The 21,458-nt window shown below is 41.4% G+C and overlaps 4 protein-coding genes across 6 annotated transcripts in view; 3 read left to right on the forward strand and 1 right to left on the reverse strand.

Moving 5' to 3' along the window:
* The window catches only part of spidr (scaffold protein involved in DNA repair), a 38,170-nt gene extending 36,864 nt beyond the window's left edge, over positions 1 to 1,306 (forward strand). Inside the window, exons 19-20 of one of the 2 annotated variants that reach the window (XR_014600812.1) lie at positions 272 to 328; positions 793 to 845. Coding sequence is in view for 1 of the 2 variants with exons in the window: in XM_084057885.1 (XP_083914011.1) it covers positions 272 to 328; positions 793 to 912 (177 nt within the window). In the remaining variant the exon portion in view is untranslated. Of the gene's footprint in view, positions 1 to 271; positions 329 to 792 lie in introns of both variants that reach the window. The other variant, XM_084057885.1, reaches the window with a different exon arrangement.
* A 206-nt stretch (positions 1,307 to 1,512) lies between these two features.
* Positions 1,513 to 2,982, reverse strand: cebpd (CCAAT enhancer binding protein delta). The gene has a single exon (XM_084057183.1). The coding sequence runs from the start codon at positions 2,752 to 2,754 to the stop codon at positions 1,852 to 1,854; it is 903 nt and encodes a 300-aa protein (XP_083913309.1). The 5' UTR covers positions 2,755 to 2,982; the 3' UTR covers positions 1,513 to 1,851.
* A 1,996-nt stretch (positions 2,983 to 4,978) lies between these two features.
* On the forward strand, positions 4,979 to 13,689 carry mcm4 (minichromosome maintenance complex component 4). Of its 2 annotated transcripts, none has more exons than XM_084057062.1 (17): positions 4,979 to 5,010; positions 5,292 to 5,378; positions 5,864 to 6,025; positions 6,549 to 6,712; positions 6,870 to 6,971; positions 7,250 to 7,345; positions 7,787 to 7,882; positions 8,264 to 8,402; positions 8,583 to 8,803; positions 9,204 to 9,324; positions 9,420 to 9,679; positions 9,890 to 10,255; positions 11,353 to 11,480; positions 11,953 to 12,160; positions 12,387 to 12,615; positions 12,750 to 12,883; positions 13,095 to 13,689. In XM_084057062.1, exons 2-17 carry the CDS (start codon positions 5,318 to 5,320, stop codon positions 13,188 to 13,190), a joined length of 2,583 nt encoding a protein of 860 aa, XP_083913188.1. In that variant the 5' UTR covers positions 4,979 to 5,010; positions 5,292 to 5,317; the 3' UTR covers positions 13,191 to 13,689. The 2 variants fall into 2 exon arrangements, with proteins under 2 accessions (XP_083913188.1, XP_083913187.1); XM_084057061.1 differs by having other exon boundaries at positions 4,979 to 5,006.
* Positions 13,690 to 13,984: 295 nt separating this feature from the next.
* Positions 13,985 to 19,408, forward strand: ube2v2 (ubiquitin-conjugating enzyme E2 variant 2). Its single transcript, XM_084057321.1, has 4 exons — positions 13,985 to 14,214; positions 17,988 to 18,136; positions 18,289 to 18,414; positions 18,628 to 19,408. Exons 1-4 carry the CDS (start codon positions 14,199 to 14,201, stop codon positions 18,772 to 18,774), a joined length of 438 nt encoding a protein of 145 aa, XP_083913447.1. The 5' UTR covers positions 13,985 to 14,198; the 3' UTR covers positions 18,775 to 19,408.
* The last annotated feature ends 2,050 nt before the right edge of the window (positions 19,409 to 21,458 follow it).

Genomic DNA, 21,458 nt, shown 5'->3' on the forward strand with positions numbered 1-21,458 from the left:
CAATGTTGGTAAACAAATAATTGGTCTATTGATATTAAAGTATAGATAAGTAATAAGTGCCCTGTTTCCCTGCATAAAGCCACCTACAGTATTTTGCTGGGTGACCAGATGATGCTTATTGCTATGGACACCATCACCAACGCATCTTCATATATCGAACAAACATGATCTTGTGAAGGAGTTCCACTAGCAGTGTAGTTTAGAATTTGTCTAGCTGAAAAACAGCAGCATTGACCACAGCAATTGTAATGGCTTCCCCTTATTTTCACAGCTGCAACAAAACACAATCATGTCGGTCCTAAACTCTACCGCCCAACAACGCAATGAGGTGGGTTTCTTTTGCTTGTTATATAATATCTAACTGTACCTGCCTCTTACTGAACTGCAATGTGCATTGATCCTCTTTAAATAATGTACTCTGACATCTGTTCATATCATACTTGAGCTTATCAGGCATGGACTGTGCATAACTACGCTCTGACTCATGCAGATCATTAGTGCTCCCGAAGGAATTTACCTTAAGAACACCTGCCATTAACATCCAGTACCTGCATTGATAACTAATGTTGTGGGCTTGTAAGCTATATGTATACAATGTTATCTGATTCCTATGTAACTGACCTGATAATATGCAATACACAGTAAAATGATTGGATCAATCACGGTCCATTTCTACATTCTCTAAGTCAAATTAACACATTGTGAAGTAGGTAGTAAATTAAATGTTAAATTAAGTGTAGTTGTAACATGCAGCAGGACAGCCAGCATGTTTTGATGGACCATCTGTTGCAGTTCCCAGGTTACGAGATAGAGAATGTGCTGGGGAAGGAGGTGGGCCCCCTCACCGTTTACGTCCGCGTCGTCACCAGGAAACCTGCCCTGTGGATCGGCCTGGAAGAAATCTGCCTCTGAGGCTGTCACAGTGAAGAGATAATGAAATCAATCCTCAGGCCTCAGCTGGCTCCAAGGATCTGTGTACTAGGCCTTGGTCAGAGCCAGCTCGGCCCCTTGTGAAGGCCTCAGTAAGCCCCATAGACTGCTAAAGTGAATGGACTGGAAGGACACAAGGTCTTGTTTGTTTGTTAATGATATGTGATCCTGTGTACCAGGAGTTGACAGTCCAAGGGTAGACCAGAGGAGCATCGTCTGTCAAACTAGCCCCACGTGGTGCTACTGGTTCTAGAATGTGCCTGCTCACTCTAAATAAACTCAGGTTTCTAAGTGTTCTCAAAGGCTATATCAACTGTGCTTGGGAAATCTATCTCTTTTGTATCCAAATGTTTTGATAAGTGTTGATACTGTCTCAGTAAAATATGTATTTTTGAGCTATTGGTTTTCTCTGTATTCCTTTTTGAGTATACAAAGACAAATGGGGACAAACCACATTAATCTATAATCTCACAAGTCAGTCAACATTCCAACATACTAAATGTCTGCCAATTATAATACATGTGCATGTGTATATGGAACTTTCCCCCGTGATCCAGGGTACCTCAGAAACCAGACCCATCGTATCTTTCAGCAATTTTATTATAGATTCAATTGACAAATATTTCATAGGTTTTATACAAACTATATAAAAGATCATGCTCTGGCTCTTATACAAAGTCTGGAATTATAAAAACATGTACCATATCAGGTATAACAACATATAAATGAAGTGGTAAAATAATTTAATATAGAAAAGAACATTTCCCACAAAAAATAAAGGACAAGAGTATGGCAGCAACATCAAATATTTCCAGTGCCATTATGGTAAGCTTAAAGTACATCTGTTACAGATGGTAAAACGAAATGTCTGTGTTGAGGTATGTCTTCCAAAATTCAGTTCATATTAGTGACATTGGTTTGTCACAGACTGTCCTCATTTGTGGACCCCACAAAAGAAGAGTTTGGTAGCTGCTTGAAGAAATCTCTCAAACCAGAGAGCTCTCGAGTTAGCTGCTCAATGGTCTTGTGCAGCCTGTCGTTCTCTGCACCCAGTTCAATCATTTTCTGTTGCATCTCCGAGTTTCGCATCTTAGCTTTATCCCTGCTTTTTCTCACAGCAATGTTATTCCTCTCTCGTCTCTGGCGGTACTCATGGCTGTACCTGTCCACAGACTTCTTCCCCTTCATCTTCCGAGGGGAGGAGTTGGCGGAGCTGACGGCGGAGAGGGGCTCCGGGGTGGTCGGGGGTGTCGGCTGCCCCATGGGCAGGCTGACCGAGGTCTGGGCGCAGGTCTCGATCTGGGAGGGCAGGGAGGACGACATGTCGCTGTCACTCCAGTCGGACTCTTGCTTGATCGGCGCACTGAAGACCCCGTTGTCAAAGCCACTCTCTGCTTTCCTCTCGTAGCCCTTCTGACCGTCGGCTGGTGTGTATTGTTGCGACGAGCTGGTTGACAGCTGCTGCATGTTGCTGCTGCCGGACGTAGAGTTGGGCATGTTGTAGAAGTCTCCCTTCTCTTGCTTCACAGTATTGAAAAGTTCCAGGAACAGATCGTCGTTACACAGTTCCAAGTTGGGCACGGCCGTCATGGTCTCGATGTACTGACTGAAGTCTATGGCGCTCTCGTCGTCGTACATGGCTGGATGAGCCGTGCTCAGCTCCACCATGGTGCTGCTGTCGTCTCCTCCAGTCCCATGGTGGTCGCTTCTCCCCGGCTTACACAGCCCCTGGAGAGCACTCAACTTGTTGTTCTCGTAGAAGTTAGCAGGCTCCATTGCCCAACTCATGTTGCATCGTGAGTCCAGACTGTATATGTCACACATGAACGCTGCTGGTGTCCCACGTGGGATCGGATCACGTTAGTTGTTGTTGATGTGTTGTATCCCACAAAAGGGGAACTATATTATTTAAACAGGTAAGTTTAAATAAAGTAACGCCCCAGTAGCAGCACTCACTCCTCTTGCTACTTTAACACGTCGGGTAATAGTTTGAAACCCCCACTAGGTTGACTGTGTCAGATCTGTGTGTGTAAAGGTCCTGTCATAAAGTGTTTCTACTTCTCTGAAGTGTGTGCTTTTGGCGGACAGTTTTGTATCTGTCCCGTGAATGACGTCAGACAACAATCCGCCCCCCTCTCTGAGTCACGTGGCCTCTGTTACTCTCATTTGATGAGAGAAGAGGCGTGTGGTGTGCGTGCGTGCGCGTGTGTGTGTGTCAGTGTTGCCATGTCGGCTTATTATAAGCGACTTTGGGATTCTGTTTTTGTGAAGTTGCTTGTGGTTGCGGTTTGGGCTTGCTTCCCAAAAAAATAATTATTATTTAAACCAGTGGTTCTCAAATATTTTCATAAATGTTTTTGTGCCAGGGGAGCATTTGTGTTGTTAAAATGTTACCAAAAATATTCCAAATATTCCACATTTTATTGCAAGAGTTTTTGGAAAAGATCTACAAGCTCGCGTGGTGTAGCTTGTAGATCGGCTATTTTCAAATAGCCAATAGCATATCTGTTTATAAAAGCGCTCATTGCTTCTTTTGGGCTTGTTTTCATAGAACTGTTTGCTTATATCTGTCACAAAACCTGGCAACACTGGTGTGTGTGTGTGTGTGTGTGTGTGTGTGTGTGTGTGTGTGTGTGTGTGTGTGTGTGTGTGTGTGCGTGTGTGCGCGTGCGTGCGCGTGCGTGTGTGGTTTGTTTTCATGCTGCCTGCCACCCTCTACTACGACTGATGATCTGGTGTTGTTTATACAGGAACAGAACGTTGGAATTGAGCTAAATTTGCCAGCAGTAGTCTTTACTAAAATAGATGCCCATCCCGTACTGGAATAGACCATTATAAAGTAATGCACAACACAGTCACTCACTGTCAAGGTGTTGACAATATCAGTTGATTTTATATCCACTGGTATTTCACACCATCTTAATCCTATCAACCAGTATCAGTCCATTTTAAGAATTATAATCACAAGCTTTGAAATATTCAGTCACAAGTAAACTTTTAGCTTTATTACCGTGGATCTTACTAGTGACCATGAATCAATAAAAGGAAGTTACTGATGAACCAATTATTATGAACAAAATGCTGAAAATATGTCAGATATAGCACTGGTTCTCAACCTTTTCAGGCTGTGATCCCTCAAAATCCTCATATTTGAACTGGGGACCCCCATCCTGACAAGCACCTGGAATATTGTAGGCATTACTTTTTGTTTGACTTTGACTTGGTTCACACATAAATATTGTGAAAATAGCTGTGAGCTTGTAGATCTGCTATTTTCACAATATGTATTTGTTTTTGCCTATTTCTTATATTATTTGACAATTTCGTCAATGTTTGACCAGTTTTTATAGTATAGTTTGTTGATTACTTTTGATGGAGTAATGTTCTTTTTTTCATTTCATTTATTTTTTCTTTCTTTTTTTAAGGTATTAAAAAGCTCTTAAAGGTCCTTAAATTGTCACTTTACTGTCATCTGGGGACCCCCCAAAATCATGACCCACAAGTTGAGAACCCCTGAGATATAGCAACAAAAAAAAAGATAACTTCATACCTGTATGTTTAACAATATAGCATATTTAATTTAAAAGTGGATACACTATTATCGTAAGTGACGAGTGACCTTGACTTCTCGTAAACTCTTTATGTTGTCCCCATAAAATGAAGAGGCGCGCTGTACTTTTCCAGCTTCTCTCATGCATGTTTTTTTATGTCACTTGCGCCACCCAGTGGCCAACAATTATAACTACAAGAAATATTAACTTATGGTTGGACGAAACCAAGTCAGTGTGGGTAAGATATTGTATACGGGACTACGCACAAACATAACGGCATGGTATATCCAAACTGATATATAGAATAACATTGGTGTGTTTTATGTCATATACAAAATTCTTCCCATTTATTAAGCCCTAAATACATTTATATCCGATTTCTGAAATGGAAACGGAGTATTTACACCCTTTGCAGTGGGTACGCGCCAGAACGCATAGGCTTGCAATTGGTCCAAAGTTCCCCGCGAAAACTACGTCACGAACTATTTCGCGCCAGATCTACTGCAGTCGGACGTACACGCAACAGTAGGTACAAATTATGTTTGTTAAAGTTGTTTTTTAATCAATTTGTACATCGCACAAACTGTATGTCGCACATATGAAGCGCACATTACTGTATGCATGTTCTGTTACGTATTATATATCTATATTGCACGGATTTCTTTGTACCAGTGAAAAGTAGTCATACGCTGCCAGTACAGTACTGCTATTGTTTGCAGCGCCCGCAGCCACATGTCATTCTAGTTGTTGTCTCGCTAGTAGTTGCCTTGACGTATGCTAACGTTAAATTTATTTCATTTGGATGATCAGTTTCATTTCCAGAACTTCTGACTACAATGTCTTCCCCAACTTCAACACCTGGCCGTAAACGTGACAGGCCCGATAACCTATCAACCCGTAAGTTGAGACTGCTAGGCTATTATCATCAAACAAATGTGTTCTCTTCTTATTGCTAAAGGCAAGAAGTCTTTAAGGTTAGACACCGGTGTGTGTGTGTGTGTGTGTGTGTGTGTGTGTGTGTGTGTGTGTGTGTGTGTGTGTGTGTGTGTGTGTGTGAACAGTATGCATCATGTATGTATGTAATCATGTATGTACAGTATGAACGAATCAAATCTACCCTCACCCTAGGGACTTTTAAAAGCATGCTAAATACCCACATTTTCGCTGTAAAGGACTCACTTCACTTATTGTTTTGTGTTTGATTAGTTTCTACGCCCTCTTGTTGTGACTGAGTTTCTTGTCCTAGTCTAGTCTTTGTTTTCTCTTTCTTCGGGCTGCGCCCCAGGCCAGTGTAATGACTGGATGGGGGCGTACTGCAAATACCAAATGTATGAAGTGATGGTTGACCGGCCTAATGACATTAACTGATTGACCATTTCTAGCTGGGAGTGAGGGACCCATCTCTCCTCCCTCCCAACGACGCAGAGGCATGGACTCCTCCACTGGGGATCTGTTACCAATGATGCCTACCTCTCCACCCACTGACATGAATAGCCCTGCAGTGGTCCAGGACACTTCTCTATTCTCAAGCCCACGTCCTTCAGGTAGACCCAGGAATACTTTTTTTGTGAAAGAACTCAAAATCACATACCCATCTGACAAGATTTGTCTGAAGTAACACTCAACATGCAGAAGTGAAGTAACACCATGGACACATAGTTATTATATTGCCCTTTAAAATGATGAACGTTTGTAGAACCTTTGTATAGCTAGTAGCTACTTGGCTGTGATATATTTCTCTGTGAGTGGAGTATGAGGAATCATGTTCTTTCATAGCTGTTATATTATTCAGAACTTGAAAGAGCATGAATGGAGCATTTCACTTTAATCAGATTCGTTTTTTATACATTGGCAATGGCATAATTCTCTCTATTTATTTTTAAAACTATATTTGGATTTATATCATGGCCAGGCCCAGGTAGCTATACAATCCAAGTTTCTACCATACTGTAGTTAAACAGCGCTTTAAAAAAAAATGAAATTCAACAATATATAAAATTTGGCTTGAGATGGGCAGAACTATCATACTTAACTTAAGGTTTTAATGATTGCTTGCTTATCTTTCAGTCCCTCCCAGTGAGATTGACATGAGCTCTCCCCTGATGTATGGGACCCCAAGCTCCAGAGCGGAGGGGACCCCCCGCAGTGGTGTGCGGGGCACCCCAGCCAGACAGCGCCCTGACTTGGGATCAGTCAGGAAGGCACATCAAGTGGATCTGCACTCTGAGCAGGTCAGTGTAAACAAAAGATTATAGTCACTAGTCAGAGTGCCCTAATTAAGCATGCCAGGTTGAAAGTGGTTAAAACCATTTACGCAATGTAATTATGAGGACAGAAACTGAGAAACAAACCATAGTTGCTAACTTTGTGTTCATTCATGTCTCCCAGCCAAGTGCTGATGGAACAGTGGCCGCTGAACAGAATGCTGGCCAGAGACTGGTTATCTGGGGCACTGACGTCAACGTGGGAACCTGCAAGGAGAAGTTTCAGGTATGAAACAACCAGATGTGGTGTCATGATCCATACAAATCCATGTTAAACCTGATCATTTCACAGAGTCGTGATCCAGTCCAACTGTATTTAAAAACGACAGAGTTTACGAAAGTGCTTTACAGTGTAAAGTAAAAAGACTAATAAGAACACAAAAATAAAGTAAAACCAGAGAAAATAAAGATTATAACACACAAACTCATGATGTCTCAAATATCTCCAAGTGGGTTAAAAGCTAGAGAGTAAAAATGGGATGTTTGTGTCCGGCTTGCCCACAGAGGTTTCTGCAGAGATTCATCGATCCCAATTCCAATGAGGATGAGAATGCTGGTCTGGACCTGAATGAGCCGCTGTACATGCAGAAGCTGGAAGAGGTCAAATACTTATCATCTCTCATCATGTACATAAGTGTTAGCACGTTAATGCAGTTGTTCTCAAAGTTGGGTCTAAGGACCCCCAGGGGTTCTTGAGGGGTCTCCAGCAAAATGTGTTTATATAGCATCAAAATCACTTTAACCCTATTTTATACATAGGCTGTTCAAAAATAGGCGATGTACAAGCTCACAACGTGTCGAGGTGCGAGCTTGTAGATCTGCTATTTTTGAAAGTCTTGAAAAGTGAAAAGTTTTGAATAATGTTAAATCTCTTTTGGAGGTCCCTTAACAAAATCCTTTCAGATGGGGTTTATGTAGCCAAATACATTTCCATTTGGGGCTATGACAAATGTTTGAGAACCACTGTGTAGATGATTGAGGAATCAAAAGAGCAACAATGAAATGGCCTTTCTGTAACATTGTTTGCGTTTTGCCTTGTAGATCAGTGTTGTCGGAGATCCTGTGCTAAATGTCAATAGTGGACATGTCCAGTCCTTTGATGCAGAACTCTACAGGCAACTCATCTGCTACCCACAGGTAATGTCTCCTTCACATTAAATGTTTTGTTTCATAGGTTCATGTCTACCATCTGATATTACTTGTGCTTTGGTGGATACTATTATGTAAAGTCCTTTATCTGAATAGTGAGTGCATGCATTTTTGGTAGGGCTATCCCTATGGGACTGTTAAACTGTGGTGTTATTCTTGATTTATGCTTTGGTGGAAAAGGTGTAGCGTAAAAGGAAAGTGTTTACACTTTCCTTCTACTATATTTTATATTTTTTTACTATATTGTAAATTTTGTCGAGTGACAAAAGAGTAAATCAGCCTTTAGTGTCAATCTCAATTTGTTACATAAGACCACAAAACAAATGCATGGCCAGTGGGTCCTTTTCATTTAAATATTTGTCTTAACAGGAAGTAATCCCAACCTTTGACATGGCAGTCAATGAGCTTTTCTTTGAGCGTTTCCCAGACTCTATTCTGGAGCATCAGATCCAAGTACGCCCATACAATGCCTTGAAGACCAGAAACATGAGGAGCCTTAACCCTGAGGGTGAGCATTCTCATTAGCATACATAATTTGTTCAGCTACTATCCCTCACACCCACACAGTGAATAATTTGGACAACTTGCACAATATGAAACCCATATTTATGATTGGATTTATTATAGTGGGTAGTGCATTGCGGTTTGACTTCAAGCTTCTGCTCGCTCTTCTGTTTTCCCAATCCAGACATTGATCAACTGATCACCATCAGTGGCATGGTGACCCGCACCTCGCAGCTCATCCCTGAGATGCAGGAGGCCTTCTTCCAGTGTCAGGTGTGCAACTACAGCGTCCGCGTGGAGGTCGATCGTGGGCGTATTGCGGAGCCCGCCGTGTGTCGCCACTGCAACAACACCCACAGTCTGGCCCTCGTTCACAACCGCTCTGCTTTCTCGGACAAACAGATGGTGAGTTTACGTGGGACGTGAGTTGGGGAGGGCTTCGAGGTTACTCAGGGGGCAGTTTGGCTCTCTGCAAGCGACAGATGTACTCTTGCAAGAGGATGTGAAAAAGAGCTAATTAGACTTGTAATGCTGTTGATTAAATTGGAATCTCTCCATGTCATGCTCATTGGGCAATACGTGTACTTATATATATATATTGCCATACTGTACCTTCTCAGATGTGCTGAATTATGCCTAATCTTGAATCTGTTGTATGTATCTTGAATCTGTTGTCACACACCATAAATGGCAGATCTACAGGCTCGCATGTGATGCTTTGAGTCTTTAGATTGACTATTTTTGGTCCGGGACATCGTCATACGTTTAAAAGTATAAATCAAGCTTTACTATTCTGTTCAAACAGGTCAAAATCCAAGAGTCTCCTGACGATATGCCTGCTGGTCAGACCCCTCACACCACCATTATCTATGCCCACAATGACCTAGTTGACAAAGTACAGCCAGGAGACCGTATCAACATCACCGGTAAGCTCCTAAAAAATAGTTTTATTCAGATAATACAGCTCTGTTCTAAATGTCACTCACTGAAGTTTGGCTCATGTTCCGAAATCTCCTCGTAGGCATCTACAGAGCTGTACCCATGCGTGTGAACCCCAGGCAGGGCAATGTGAAGTCTGTGTACAAGACCCACATCGATGCCATCCACTTCCGCAAGACAGATGAGAAGCGCCTTCATGGTATAGATGATGATAATGAACAGAGGCTCTTCACAGAGGACCGCGTGCAGGTCCTGAAAGAGCTAGCAGCCAAGCCGGATGTGTATGAACGCCTCTCCTCTGCCCTAGCGCCTAGCATTTATGAACACGAGGATATCAAGAAGGTATGTATGAAGGCAGACGCATTGGGTATGCATATGTGTGTACATTAATCATTATCAATGTTTTAAAATTAATATTCAACCACAGATCCCCACATATGCAGAGCAATGCAATTTAGGATTGTATTAGCAGTCAAAATATGGCATTTGTGAGTACTACTTTTGATAGCAACTTTAAATTGTGTCTCTCCCCCCCCCACAACCTTATTTTAGGGCATCTTGCTGCAGCTGTTTGGGGGCACTCGCAAGGACTTCAGTCAGACAGGGAGGGGCAACTTCCGTGCAGAGGTGAACATCCTGCTCTGCGGAGACCCTGGCACCAGCAAATCTCAGCTACTGCAGTACGTGTTTAACCTGGTCCCACGTGGCCAGTACACATCAGGAAAAGGCTCCAGTGCTGTCGGTCTCACTGCCTATGTGATGAAGGACCCAGAGACCAAGCAGCTGGTTCTGCAGACCGGCGCGTTGGTGTTGAGTGACAATGGTATCTGTTGCATTGACGAGTTTGACAAGATGAGTGACAGCACGCGGTCTGTGCTCCACGAGGTCATGGAACAACAGACCCTCTCCATTGCTAAGGTGAGCCTGACATGAGCAAGAAATTTACTGTACAACTGTATGTGGCTTTGACAGATGTGGGGAACATTGAAACCTTGAATGGTCCTGTGTATTATGTTAATGCCAGGTAACTGAAATGTAGTGGTCCATTCAATAGTCTGAAGCAGGAAATTGGCACCGTCCAGGTTCTCTCAAAGTCAATGGAATTTTTGGGATAGGATTTTTACATTCAGGCGTTGTGCTTCTAGTGTTCCACAAGCATTTAAAAAAAAGATGTGTGATCCTGGGAGCACAGGTCTCCACCAGGCCAGGTTGTAGAAGTAACATTTTGCCAATCAGGATGAAATATGAAAAATCGGACAGGTCCGTCTTGATGACCTGACTATAATAATGTGTAGCAATTTGCGTGATGTTTGGACTAAATCTGTATGAGTAATATCAAAATGTGCTTTGCAAAAAATGGCCTCCTGGTGTTGCTATAAAAGGCAGATGTGAAGAATTTGTGGCAGAGGTTTTTCCTTGGCTTCTAGGGAGTGTGCGTGCAATGTGTCATACCGATTGGTCCAGTTATAGGTAAAAACTTGAATCGTCATGTTAGAGTGCCACCATGAGGCCAATTTGAAAAATGTAGTATGGCATTACTTCCTTGGCCTAGTGGGAATGTGCATGCAAAGTTTCACAGCAATCAGATGCTGCACTCATGATTTGAGACATTTTGTTCAAATGGACCACTCCTGCAAACTTTGGAAGCCAATCTTTGCCAATCAGGATGAAAAATCTGACAGATCCGTCTTGATCACATGACTATAGAGATAATGTGTGGCAATTTGCGTGATGTTTGGACAAAATCTGTAGGAGTAATATAAGAATATGCGTTTTTGGCTTCCTGGTGGCGCTAGAACAGGCCAAACATTTGGGTCAGAGGTTCTGCTTTGGCCTCCAGGGAGTGGGTGTGCCGTACAGTTTCTTATCGATCGGGCGAACTGTGCCGTACAGGGGCAAAAACATAGTCTCAAAAAGAACTTAAAAATGCAAACTCGCTCCTGGGTTTGGGGCAACAAACTTTGCCAGTCTATACCTATCACCGTCCTACTGTATATTCCTTTTGATCTCTGCAGGCTGGGATCATTTGCCAGCTGAATGCTCGCACTTCTATCTTGGCAGCAGCCAACCCAGTGGAGTCTCAGTGGAACCCCAAGAAGACCACAATTGAAAACATTCAGCTGCCTCACACGCTGTTGTCAAGGTGATGCAGAATTAATATTAATGCATACAAGTTTCAGATGGGGGTCTGTGGCCAAATAAATATTAATTTTGGGGTACTTGTCATGAAAATGTTTGAGAAGCACTGTTCTTTTTTTCATTGTTTTTACAAAAAGAAAACACGTACTCATACATACAGCTCAGGTCCTTCGATACATTATTTACATTTTCACATATTTTGGTCCATGGGGGATATAAACAGCATTCAGCGAATCTATAAATGTACATAAAATTGCAGATTAGTTTGTTTTATCACCATCACCAATGTTAAGAGTTTTAGAGCAGTAGACAAATTAAACTTAACATGACAATGACCATCAGTTGTCTTCATACCGCCTGAAGCTTTATGCCTAACAAGTTCAGTGGTTTCCACTGTTAGAACCACTGTTCTATGGGACACCAATTGCTCTGTGCTTCTGTTACACATGTAAAACTGTCATCATTGCTCCAATCAGATTTGATCTCATCTTCCTGATGCTGGATCCCCAAGATGAGGCATATGACCGCAGGCTGGCACACCATTTGGTGGCGCTGTACTACCAGAGTGAGGAGCAATTGGAGGAGGAGCACCTTGACATGGCTGTGTTGAAGGACTACCTTGCGTATGCACGAACATACATACATCCCAGATTGAATGAGGAGGCCGGCCAGGCCCTCATTGAGGTAATATTATAGCTGCTTGTTTGATGTTGTATTGTGTATCCTAAATTGATCACCTGGTGTTTTTTGAAAACACATTTAAAAGACATAGTTTTGTCGCAATACTAGCTGTTAAAACCTGTTATTTTAACATAACGTGCATAGCATAGTGCACATTAGTTTCATCAACTCAAGAACTCAACCAAGTAATTTGAGGTAACCATAACTGGACTGACTAACTTGTTGGCAGGCTTATGTGGACATGAGGAAGATAGGCAGCGGCCGGGGCATGGTGTCTGCCTACCCCAGGCAACTGGAGTCCTTGATTCGAATGGCGGAGGCCCACGCCAAGGTGCGCTTCTCTGACAAGGTAGAAACCATTGATGTGGAGGAAGCCAAAAGGCTGCACCGTGAGGCCCTCAAGCAGTCAGCTACTGACCCAAGGACCGGGTTTGTGGACATCGCAATTCTCACAACAGGTATACAACCCAGGGCTTGACGGACGTAAACATTTACATTGGCTGCCATTTTAAATGAATTATTGTACAATAACTTGTTTATTATTTAATTGAATGGAAGCTTCTTGAATATCTAATTGACCATCTTGTCACAGGAATGAGTGCCACAGCACGCAAGCGCAAGGAGGAAGTTGCCCAGGCCCTGAAGAAACTGATTCAGTCAAAGGGAAAGACACCAGCCATGAAATACCATCAACTGTTTGATGACCTCAGAGCACAGTCTGAAGCGGTAAATATTTATTTTGCCTATTATAAAGTATTTTGTAGCTTTTAAGCCAGTGCTGTATTGAAACTGGAAAGATCCAATTCTTCAGATATTGCCACTCAAACAATATAACAGTAGTTGTGCATGTGCCATCATGTGGAGTTTCTCCTCATTAATTTAATGCTGCATCAAGTAGGAATGGGTCAAATAACAAAACACCTTTTTTTTCCCCCAGGCCATTACAAAGGATCTGTTTGAGGAAGCACTCCGGGCCTTGGCCGATGAGGATTTCTTGACAGTCACCGGAAAGACTGTCCGTCTACTCGCCTAAGGCACTTCCAGTTCTTATATATTGTACAGTCTTTAATCTCACACATTTTCTTATGAACATTAAACAAAAGAACCATCACTGGGGGATTCATGTAATTGTTTGAATATGGTGTTTTGTGGAGTTGTACAAAGTGACTTCATCAAGTCTCGGTGATTATTGTGGTAAACAATAAATGGTTTTGAATGGCATGTTATGAATACATGTTATGTTGTTTGTTGCGTTCCTTAATGTCTTGTCTGGGATAACTTCCAGTAGTTTTCTTTCCGGATTTAAGTAAGTAGCATGCTATGGTAAAAACTATGCATCCGGTGTTGACAATTGGCCTGAGGCAATACATACTTTTGATATATTTTGTAAGTCTGTGAGCAAATAAGTATCTAATTTGTTAGCTTTTTGTATTCTTACAGTCCTCTAATCATAGTGTAGGTATGATCCATAACTTGTATTGGCTACTGTACCTGATATTTGTACATTAAAAGCTGCATTCTGTTTAAATGTCTCCAATGTTTAAAGGGGTTGTCTTGTTTACTTAGTATAGTTTATCTTTTATGAAGATTTCAAATGATAGCAGATGCTGAAATGAAGACCTAAACTGCACAGCTTGATATTCTGTTTAAGCATGAGTATTAGTAACTAGATCCGTCAGCTGCCACATAAGAAAATGGGGGGCAAGCGTGTTTGGGGGTGAGTCTTCCAATACTGTTTCAATCACATGGAACTCCATACATCTGGTGCAGCTGGTTTGACTGGCCTGTAGCGGTGTAGCCATAGTTAACAAGGGTGTAGCTAACTCACAAACGGCCGTAGGCGTAGCACGGTGCTGAGCGATTAAAGGCCGATCGACAAGCTCAGCACGCCGCGAGCGCGACGCAAGCTTGCAAGCTTGCAGATAGTTTTTTCGGCGCCTCGACGTCGTCGCAAGAACCCGAATTGCTGCTGTTTTAACTGCCGTGACGTCACGGCGACACCACTGGGAGGCTGGGTGCTTCTGGATCTGGGCTGAAGAAGATGGCGGCCTCCTCAGGTTTGTTCTGGTCTACAAACTATCTTGAGAAGGTTGTCTTGCTGCGAGAGTCGGAGGCGTAAATAACACAACGGCACTGAGAGCAAACGCAGCATGTTGGAGTTTTGTGGAGATGTTTAGTGCGACACGTGATCGTGGGGTTCTTAATGAGAAAAGAACGCATGCAGTTTAGTCCTGAGCCATCCGGGCGGCCGTCTATTAGCCAGTGTGCTAACCGTCCTAGCTGCAGTGAATTGTCATAATGAATATCGCAACGTGTGCATATATGAGAATAATGCGCTCACGGGTCGGGCCAGCAAACCTGTTTGTGACTTTGATGTGGTATGCATGTCTAAAGATATGTATCATTTAGCACATGGTGTTACTGATTTACATTGTAGAGCTATCACAGCATCATTGATGCTGCTCACCAGCAGTGTTGCCATATGTTGTGAAAGAAACAAGCAACCACGTCTAGGAAAACAAGCCCTAAACAGGCAACTAGGACACTTGAGCTCTTAGCCCTGGTCCAGAGCTAATAATGAGCTCTAAAACTGTCGGTTTTATTGATCTACAAGTTCACAACGCGTCGCGAACTTGTAGATCTGCTAATTTTTATTATTATTCTTGCACTAAAATGTGGATATTTGGAATATTTTTTGCATTTGTGTCCTAACAACACAAATGCTACTGGCACAACATTTTCGTGAACATATTTGAGAACCACTGGTTTACATAATTTAAAAAAGTAAATGTGGAAGCAAGTACATTTTAAACAAGCCCGAAAAAAACGCAACCACCAGTATTTACAAGCAACTTTACAGAAAAAGAAAGCCGGAGTCGCTTATAATAAACAGACATGGCAACATTTCTAACAAGGCTACCAACTTCCACACCACAGTAGCTAGAAGATTCCAACAGAAACGTCACCGCTTGCTAGCTAAAGTCCAGATGACTATGCACTTGATACAATAAAATAAAATATGTGTTCTGCCAAATTCAAGGACTTATTTAGATGGAGTGTGTTTATAAGGGAATAACTAGTACCTGAATGTATAATTTGTGATATTCTGCAGGTTGTGATAGTGACACACCTCATGCTACAACAACATCAGCCAAGTCCTACTGCAGTCAATGCAATAGCTCCATAAAGAACCTCTCACTCCGCTATACAGCTCCGAGATGAGGCTCTATGTGGTTCTCATCCGGGATCGGTCGAACGTCCGCCAAGGCTCCGCTGTTTACCCTTTTGTATACATCATAAATTCGTATCCCAAAACTAATGGTAGATTCCAAACCTCACGGATGTTTAAGGTTTGGACCGGAGCATAATATTTTAGGTCTGGAGCGAAACTACCCGTTTAAATCGCTTATTTAGTCAGCCTGTGGCCATGTTTCCCATTCAACCCGGAAAACCCCCCTACGTCCGCTGCCAGTACTGCTCCTGGTTTGGCTACAATGGGAAACATGGCCACCGGCGGACTAAATAAGCGATTTAAACGGGTAGTTTCGCTCCAGACCTAAAATATTATGCTCCGGTCCAAACCTTAAACATCCGTGAGGTTTGGAATCTACCATTAGTTTTGGGATACGATGTATACAAAAGGGTAAACAGCGGAGCTTGGCGGACGTTCGACCGATCCCGGATGAGAACCACATAGAACCTCATCTCGGAGCTGTATAGCGGAGTGAGAGGTTCTTTATGGAGCTATCAATGCAATAGTTAATAGACTTGGAATGAATGAATGATGTCAAGTTTTCAAAATGATTCCCACGCGGTTGCACAATACACCAGCCCAACCTTTTAAAACAAGCAATGCCGTTATATTCATTGATTTGAGCGAAGAGGTGTTGAGGGAATCTCAGAAATGTGTGAACATTGAACAATTGAACTGATAACGTTTTTTTTCTGCATATGTGTGATCATAATGTTGACTTGTTTATTATTATTTACCAATATAAACTAGCTGCTGGGCCCTATGAAGCAGTATGTTAAAATGGCTTTGACAAAGATAGTGATATCAATCCTTTAGATATACTACACAAAATTGAGTCTACACAAATTGTCTGGGCATTTAAAGTCGTATTTTACGTGGGACAGTCTGACAAACACTAGACTGGCTTATTGCATATATTCTATTCTTAATAATTATCCTGGTCCTAAGCACATTGGTCTATTTTGCAGGTTGCTGAAATGACTTTTACTGCATTATAAAGGATCTCGTTTGAACACAGTAAAATGTACAGAAATGCTTAACTATGTGAATTGCTCTTTGGGAATGTGTGTTCTTGAAGTCCTTTACTTGTATTCCAGCCTCCAAGCCCAATCGTGTTATTCAGGATTCCTCTACTGGTGTTTACATGGTGACAAAATATTTGAGTCATGAACGACTTTTCAATTACAAATGCGTATTATATGAAACGCTTTACTGTGCCAGGGCACAGCAGATAACGCATGCATGCATATGTGTAGGGTAATGACATGAGTGTTGTTTAGAAATGCACTTGCACTAATGAGAAATTACGATGTCACTTTATAGTTATCTACTTAATTAATGGAAGTTTACTTCCCCTTTTGTCAGTTTGTTTGTGTGCCATCAGGATCATTATGAAAACTAGAAATTGCAAAGTGTGGTTTTCTCAATGCAAGTCATGAGGGTTGCAGCCATCATGAGTAGTTTTGCTTCAATTTTCCCACAAGTTAATCCCCTGCAACCCCATTACTATCAAGAACTGTGGTAGTAGCTTGGTATCCAGGTTTGTCATTGCAAAAGAAAGCTCAATAAAAGTTTCTTAATATTGCAAAAAAAGTTGTGTATTCTTTATTTGCAATATTTTACAATGAAACAACTTTCTGACATACTTTGTTTAATATCAATTTGCTTCAGTGGAAATGCAGCAAAATACACATTTCTCTCAAATTAGCTGAAGTATTTTTTGACAATTGCATGGAAACGACTGCAAGGCTACATCCCTGTGGTGTTGTCTAGTGTCTACATTCTGAACAACTGCACGCGAAACAACCGATTTCTGTCCCACCTGACAGACAAGCCATTATGCCATTAAAAATGCGTTGAGAGCTTGGAGATCGGCTAAGATTTGGTATAGACGGGGAAAAAGCGGTCATAGTAGAGTTGCAACTCGGGTCCGTTTGACTTAGAATAGAGGGTTTAAGAGGTTACGGTAGCACTGTAGGGTTGTAGTCCCACATCTGTATCTCGGCAAACCTAGTGTGTGACAAAGTGTTGCTTTGTCCGAGTGCTGACTTTACAGAGCTTCAATGCTCACCAGTTTCGGAGATCTTGAGTAACTACTGTTGTGAACAGGGTATCAAGTTAGGCCTTACTCCACAGTATGTAGATACAAGATATGCACAGCATATTTGACATCTGATCAGATGGGTATAACATCATATCAAACTGTTGACGCAGGTTGACACTTTTCTCTCATGCCTTATTGCTGTATACTGTATGTATTATATTTTACACTTTTTTTTGCATTCCTCTTGTATGATTGAATGGGTCATATGAGCCCATGTTTACACCGACGCTGAGTTCACTGAAGGAAATTAAAGAGTTGGAGCACAGGTGTTGGCTTAGTGCTTTCATATGATGTGATGGTGTGTACAAGTGGGAAGCATGTCACAATGCCCATTGTATCCGTTAAATGTGCTAAAACGGTCAGCATCTATTTTTGATTGCTTTGCTAGCTCTTGAGTGCTTTCATAAACTTGATGTATGCTTTCATGTGGATGCGGATACTTCTAACTCACGTCACATTATTGTCCTTTTCAGGAGTTAAAGTTCCACGCAATTTTCGCTTGTTGGAAGAGCTTGAAGAGGGACAGAAGGGGGTTGGAGATGGCACAGTCAGCTGGGGCCTTGAAGACGACGACGACATGACTCTCACACGATGGACAGGCATGATCATTGGACCGGCAAGAGTAAGAAAAGCACCTCTTCAGGAACAGCCATAGCAACCTATGGCTGGACCATCAGTAGGAAATAAAATATTACCACATCTCCAGTCAAAAATGGGCGAAGAGAATCTGTATACAACAAATTCATGTGTAATTGTTTTCTCCTTCTTTTACAGACTAATTATGAGAACAGGATATACAGTCTGAAAGTGGAATGTGGACAAAAATACCCAGAGTCATCCCCGACTGTTAGATTTGTAACAAAAATTAGCATGAATGGGATAAATAATTCCAACGGGACGGTAAGTGTAACCACAACATTGAATGAATAGGCTGGAGATTTATTTCATTTTATACAGCAAAATGTCTTGAACTGAGATTACTGAACTGAGATAAATGTTATGATAGATTCTGTTGTACTAAGGTGGTGTCACAATAACTGATGTTTTTGTTTGTGTGTGTGTGTGTGTGTGTGTGTGTGTGTGTGTGTGTGTGTGTGTGTGTTTTCCTCACAGGTGGATTCACGTAGCATACCAATATTAGCAAAATGGCAAAATTCGTATAGCATTAAAGTTGTTCTTCAAGAGTTAAGGCGTCTAATGATGTCCAAAGAAAATATGAAGCTTCCACAACCACCAGAAGGACAAAACTACAGCAATTAATTGTGACAGATTGTTTTGACCTAAACCTTATTCCTTATTCTCTTAGAAATATTATGTAAATCATCAAGATGCTCACTTCGCACATCAACATTATCATCTGCAAGAACAAGATTGGACTTTATTACTTATGCTATTACCTAGCTCATTCCAAAAAAATCACTATCAAAGTTATTTGGACCATAACCTTTATGTTTGACATGTTCCAAGTCGGCTTGAAGAGGGAAGCATGGCACCACACATAGGCCGTACCAGAGTCCCAACAAATGTGTGTTCAAATGACTGGTCACTGAAACAAAAGGCAAGATGAGTATATGATGGCATGTTCTGTAACTAATAGTTGACTAGAAGACACATTTTGAGTTGTTAGTCAAATTTAGCTGGTACATTGAATTATCATTCAGATCAATGAATATTGAATTGTGGCTTTAGTCTAAAAGTAGTGTCACAAGGTGAGATTTTTCTTTTATATATATATCTGTATTTGACCCAATACCAATGTTTCTGTTCTACAGCTCTTTGACATGTAACAGACGTTGAAACCTGTTCTGTTCTGAAACCCTTGCATTTAGCGTCTACTGAAAATGACAGGTGTATCAACTTGTGGTTTTCTGAAATTAAAATCACTGTCTGTGAATGAAGTTGCACATTTGGATTTAATTTGTCTTTCTAGACAAGATCATCACTTTTACAACTAAGAGGACCTGCCTCAAGCCGTAGTCCATTTATCAGCCGATATGTTTGCAACAATATAAAAAACAATTGTGCAACATGTAAGCTGGCTGTAGTCAAAACCAAGTTAGTCACTTGTTATAATGTAATCAAAATGTAGTTGGTCATACATTGTTACAAGTTACATGATCAAAGAAATTGCAATTGTTAATTAGCCATCCAAACCCTGTATATTATATTTTAGTAGTAGGCAAAACCAAGATTTTTTTCAAACGGAAAACACGTATTGATGTCTTATTTGTCACATTTCCCCCACAACGTGGCAATTAAGCAATGCACTACGTAACTATGAATACTAATCATAATGGAGATTTCCAAATGTTAACACTTGTGTTTTATGCGGACTAGGGCTTTTTTTTTGCATATTGCAGATTTCCTTTGCCGTTATTATGAAGTAATAATGGCAAAGGAATGCTATTGCTGTAGGTAATATTTGAACTTGCTGCCACTTGCCAGCAGTCAAAAGTGTGTGTGTGTAGATTAAACCTGGTCCTATATTTATTGCTCCCTTAATTCTTTAGTGTCTTGGTTGTCTTCCCAGTTCAGTGGTAGTAATTCCTTAAATCAAACTCCTCCAGAAAATTGATAACCAACCAGTTTGCCTCCCTTAATTAGAGGTAACGAAACCCTAGTCCAATTGTCTGAGATTGTTGCCAGCTAAAGGTTATAACATTTATATGCAATTTAACGTGTAAATTAATACCTTGCATAACATTAGTAAATGGTTACAACTAGGTAGAAATAAGTTAACTTTGAATGCGAATATAACTATTAAATAAGTGTTAAAACTAATTTATAATGGGTGTGTTAGGTTTAAGTGCCATGTGATCATGCCAATTGACATGAATCAACAGTATTGGCAATATTTGAACACGCCTACTGTAACGTTAATTTTATTGTCTGCAGCTGTGCTGCCTACATCAGTGTCACAAGCTCAGCCATCGCCCATTTTATCTCAGCCATAGGCCGGAGGCAAAGATAATGTTTTCTCCCCTGTCCATCCGCTGGACCGATCGGTGTGAAACTTTGGCACGCACACTCCCAGTACGCCAAGGAAGAACTTTGCCCCATTTAGCTAAAAATGGCACAAATCATAAACGCAGCGTCGGATGTGCCCCACATTTTAATCACACATTGAGTGGCCTCTAAACAACACAGAGCCAAAAGCGACTCACTTACTTCACTTACACGCAAATGGGCTGCCACGAATGCTACAAATGTCACTGTTAAAGGACGACTTCATCCATTTCCAACCTACCTACCTTCATATAATTGGTCCTCGCTAATGCTAATGATTTATTACTCGGTCTGTGTCTCATAGAAGGGCTGCGGACACTTCAGAAACCCTCCTACCAGTGACATCATCATTTAGCAGGTTATTTTTCTTTTCGATTTCACATTTTTTATTTAGATTTTTATTAACGCGAGAACAATGGCTTCCATTACACGCAAACTTTCCAGGAATAGAAAGCCTGCAGTTTATATTAGCTTGGATTCCCCATTGATGATGTCACTGGTAGGTAGGTTTCTGAACTGTCCACATCCCTGCTATGAGACACAGACCAAACAGGAAAAAAATTGTACCATTTTATCATGAGCATTAGTGAGGACCAATTATATGAAGATAGGTTGAAAATGGGTGAAGTCATCCCTTAAAGATGGAGTGCCATGATATTTTTCAACACTAAAACCTGATCATAAGGTATTATTATGTAAGGATTTTTTTCAAAAAAAAAAAGTGTACAGAAATTGTAAAAAACAAAAAAATGTATGTGGACACGCCTCCAGTTCATTAAGTATGCCTGGTTCTCACCTTAGCAGCACCTCCACCACCTTAGCACCACCCACCTGTCCTAGTCCCTACTCCTCCTCATGCCCACACCTGTTGTGTTATGATAATGAGGGGGAGGGTATGTTTTTTGGGGGCTCTGTGATGTCACTAAAGGGCTGTTTCT

Source organism: Gymnoscopelus microlampas, assembly GCF_963454915.1.
Source record: "Gymnoscopelus microlampas genome assembly, chromosome: 5".
Lineage (NCBI taxonomy): Eukaryota > Metazoa > Chordata > Actinopteri > Myctophiformes > Myctophidae > Gymnoscopelus > Gymnoscopelus microlampas.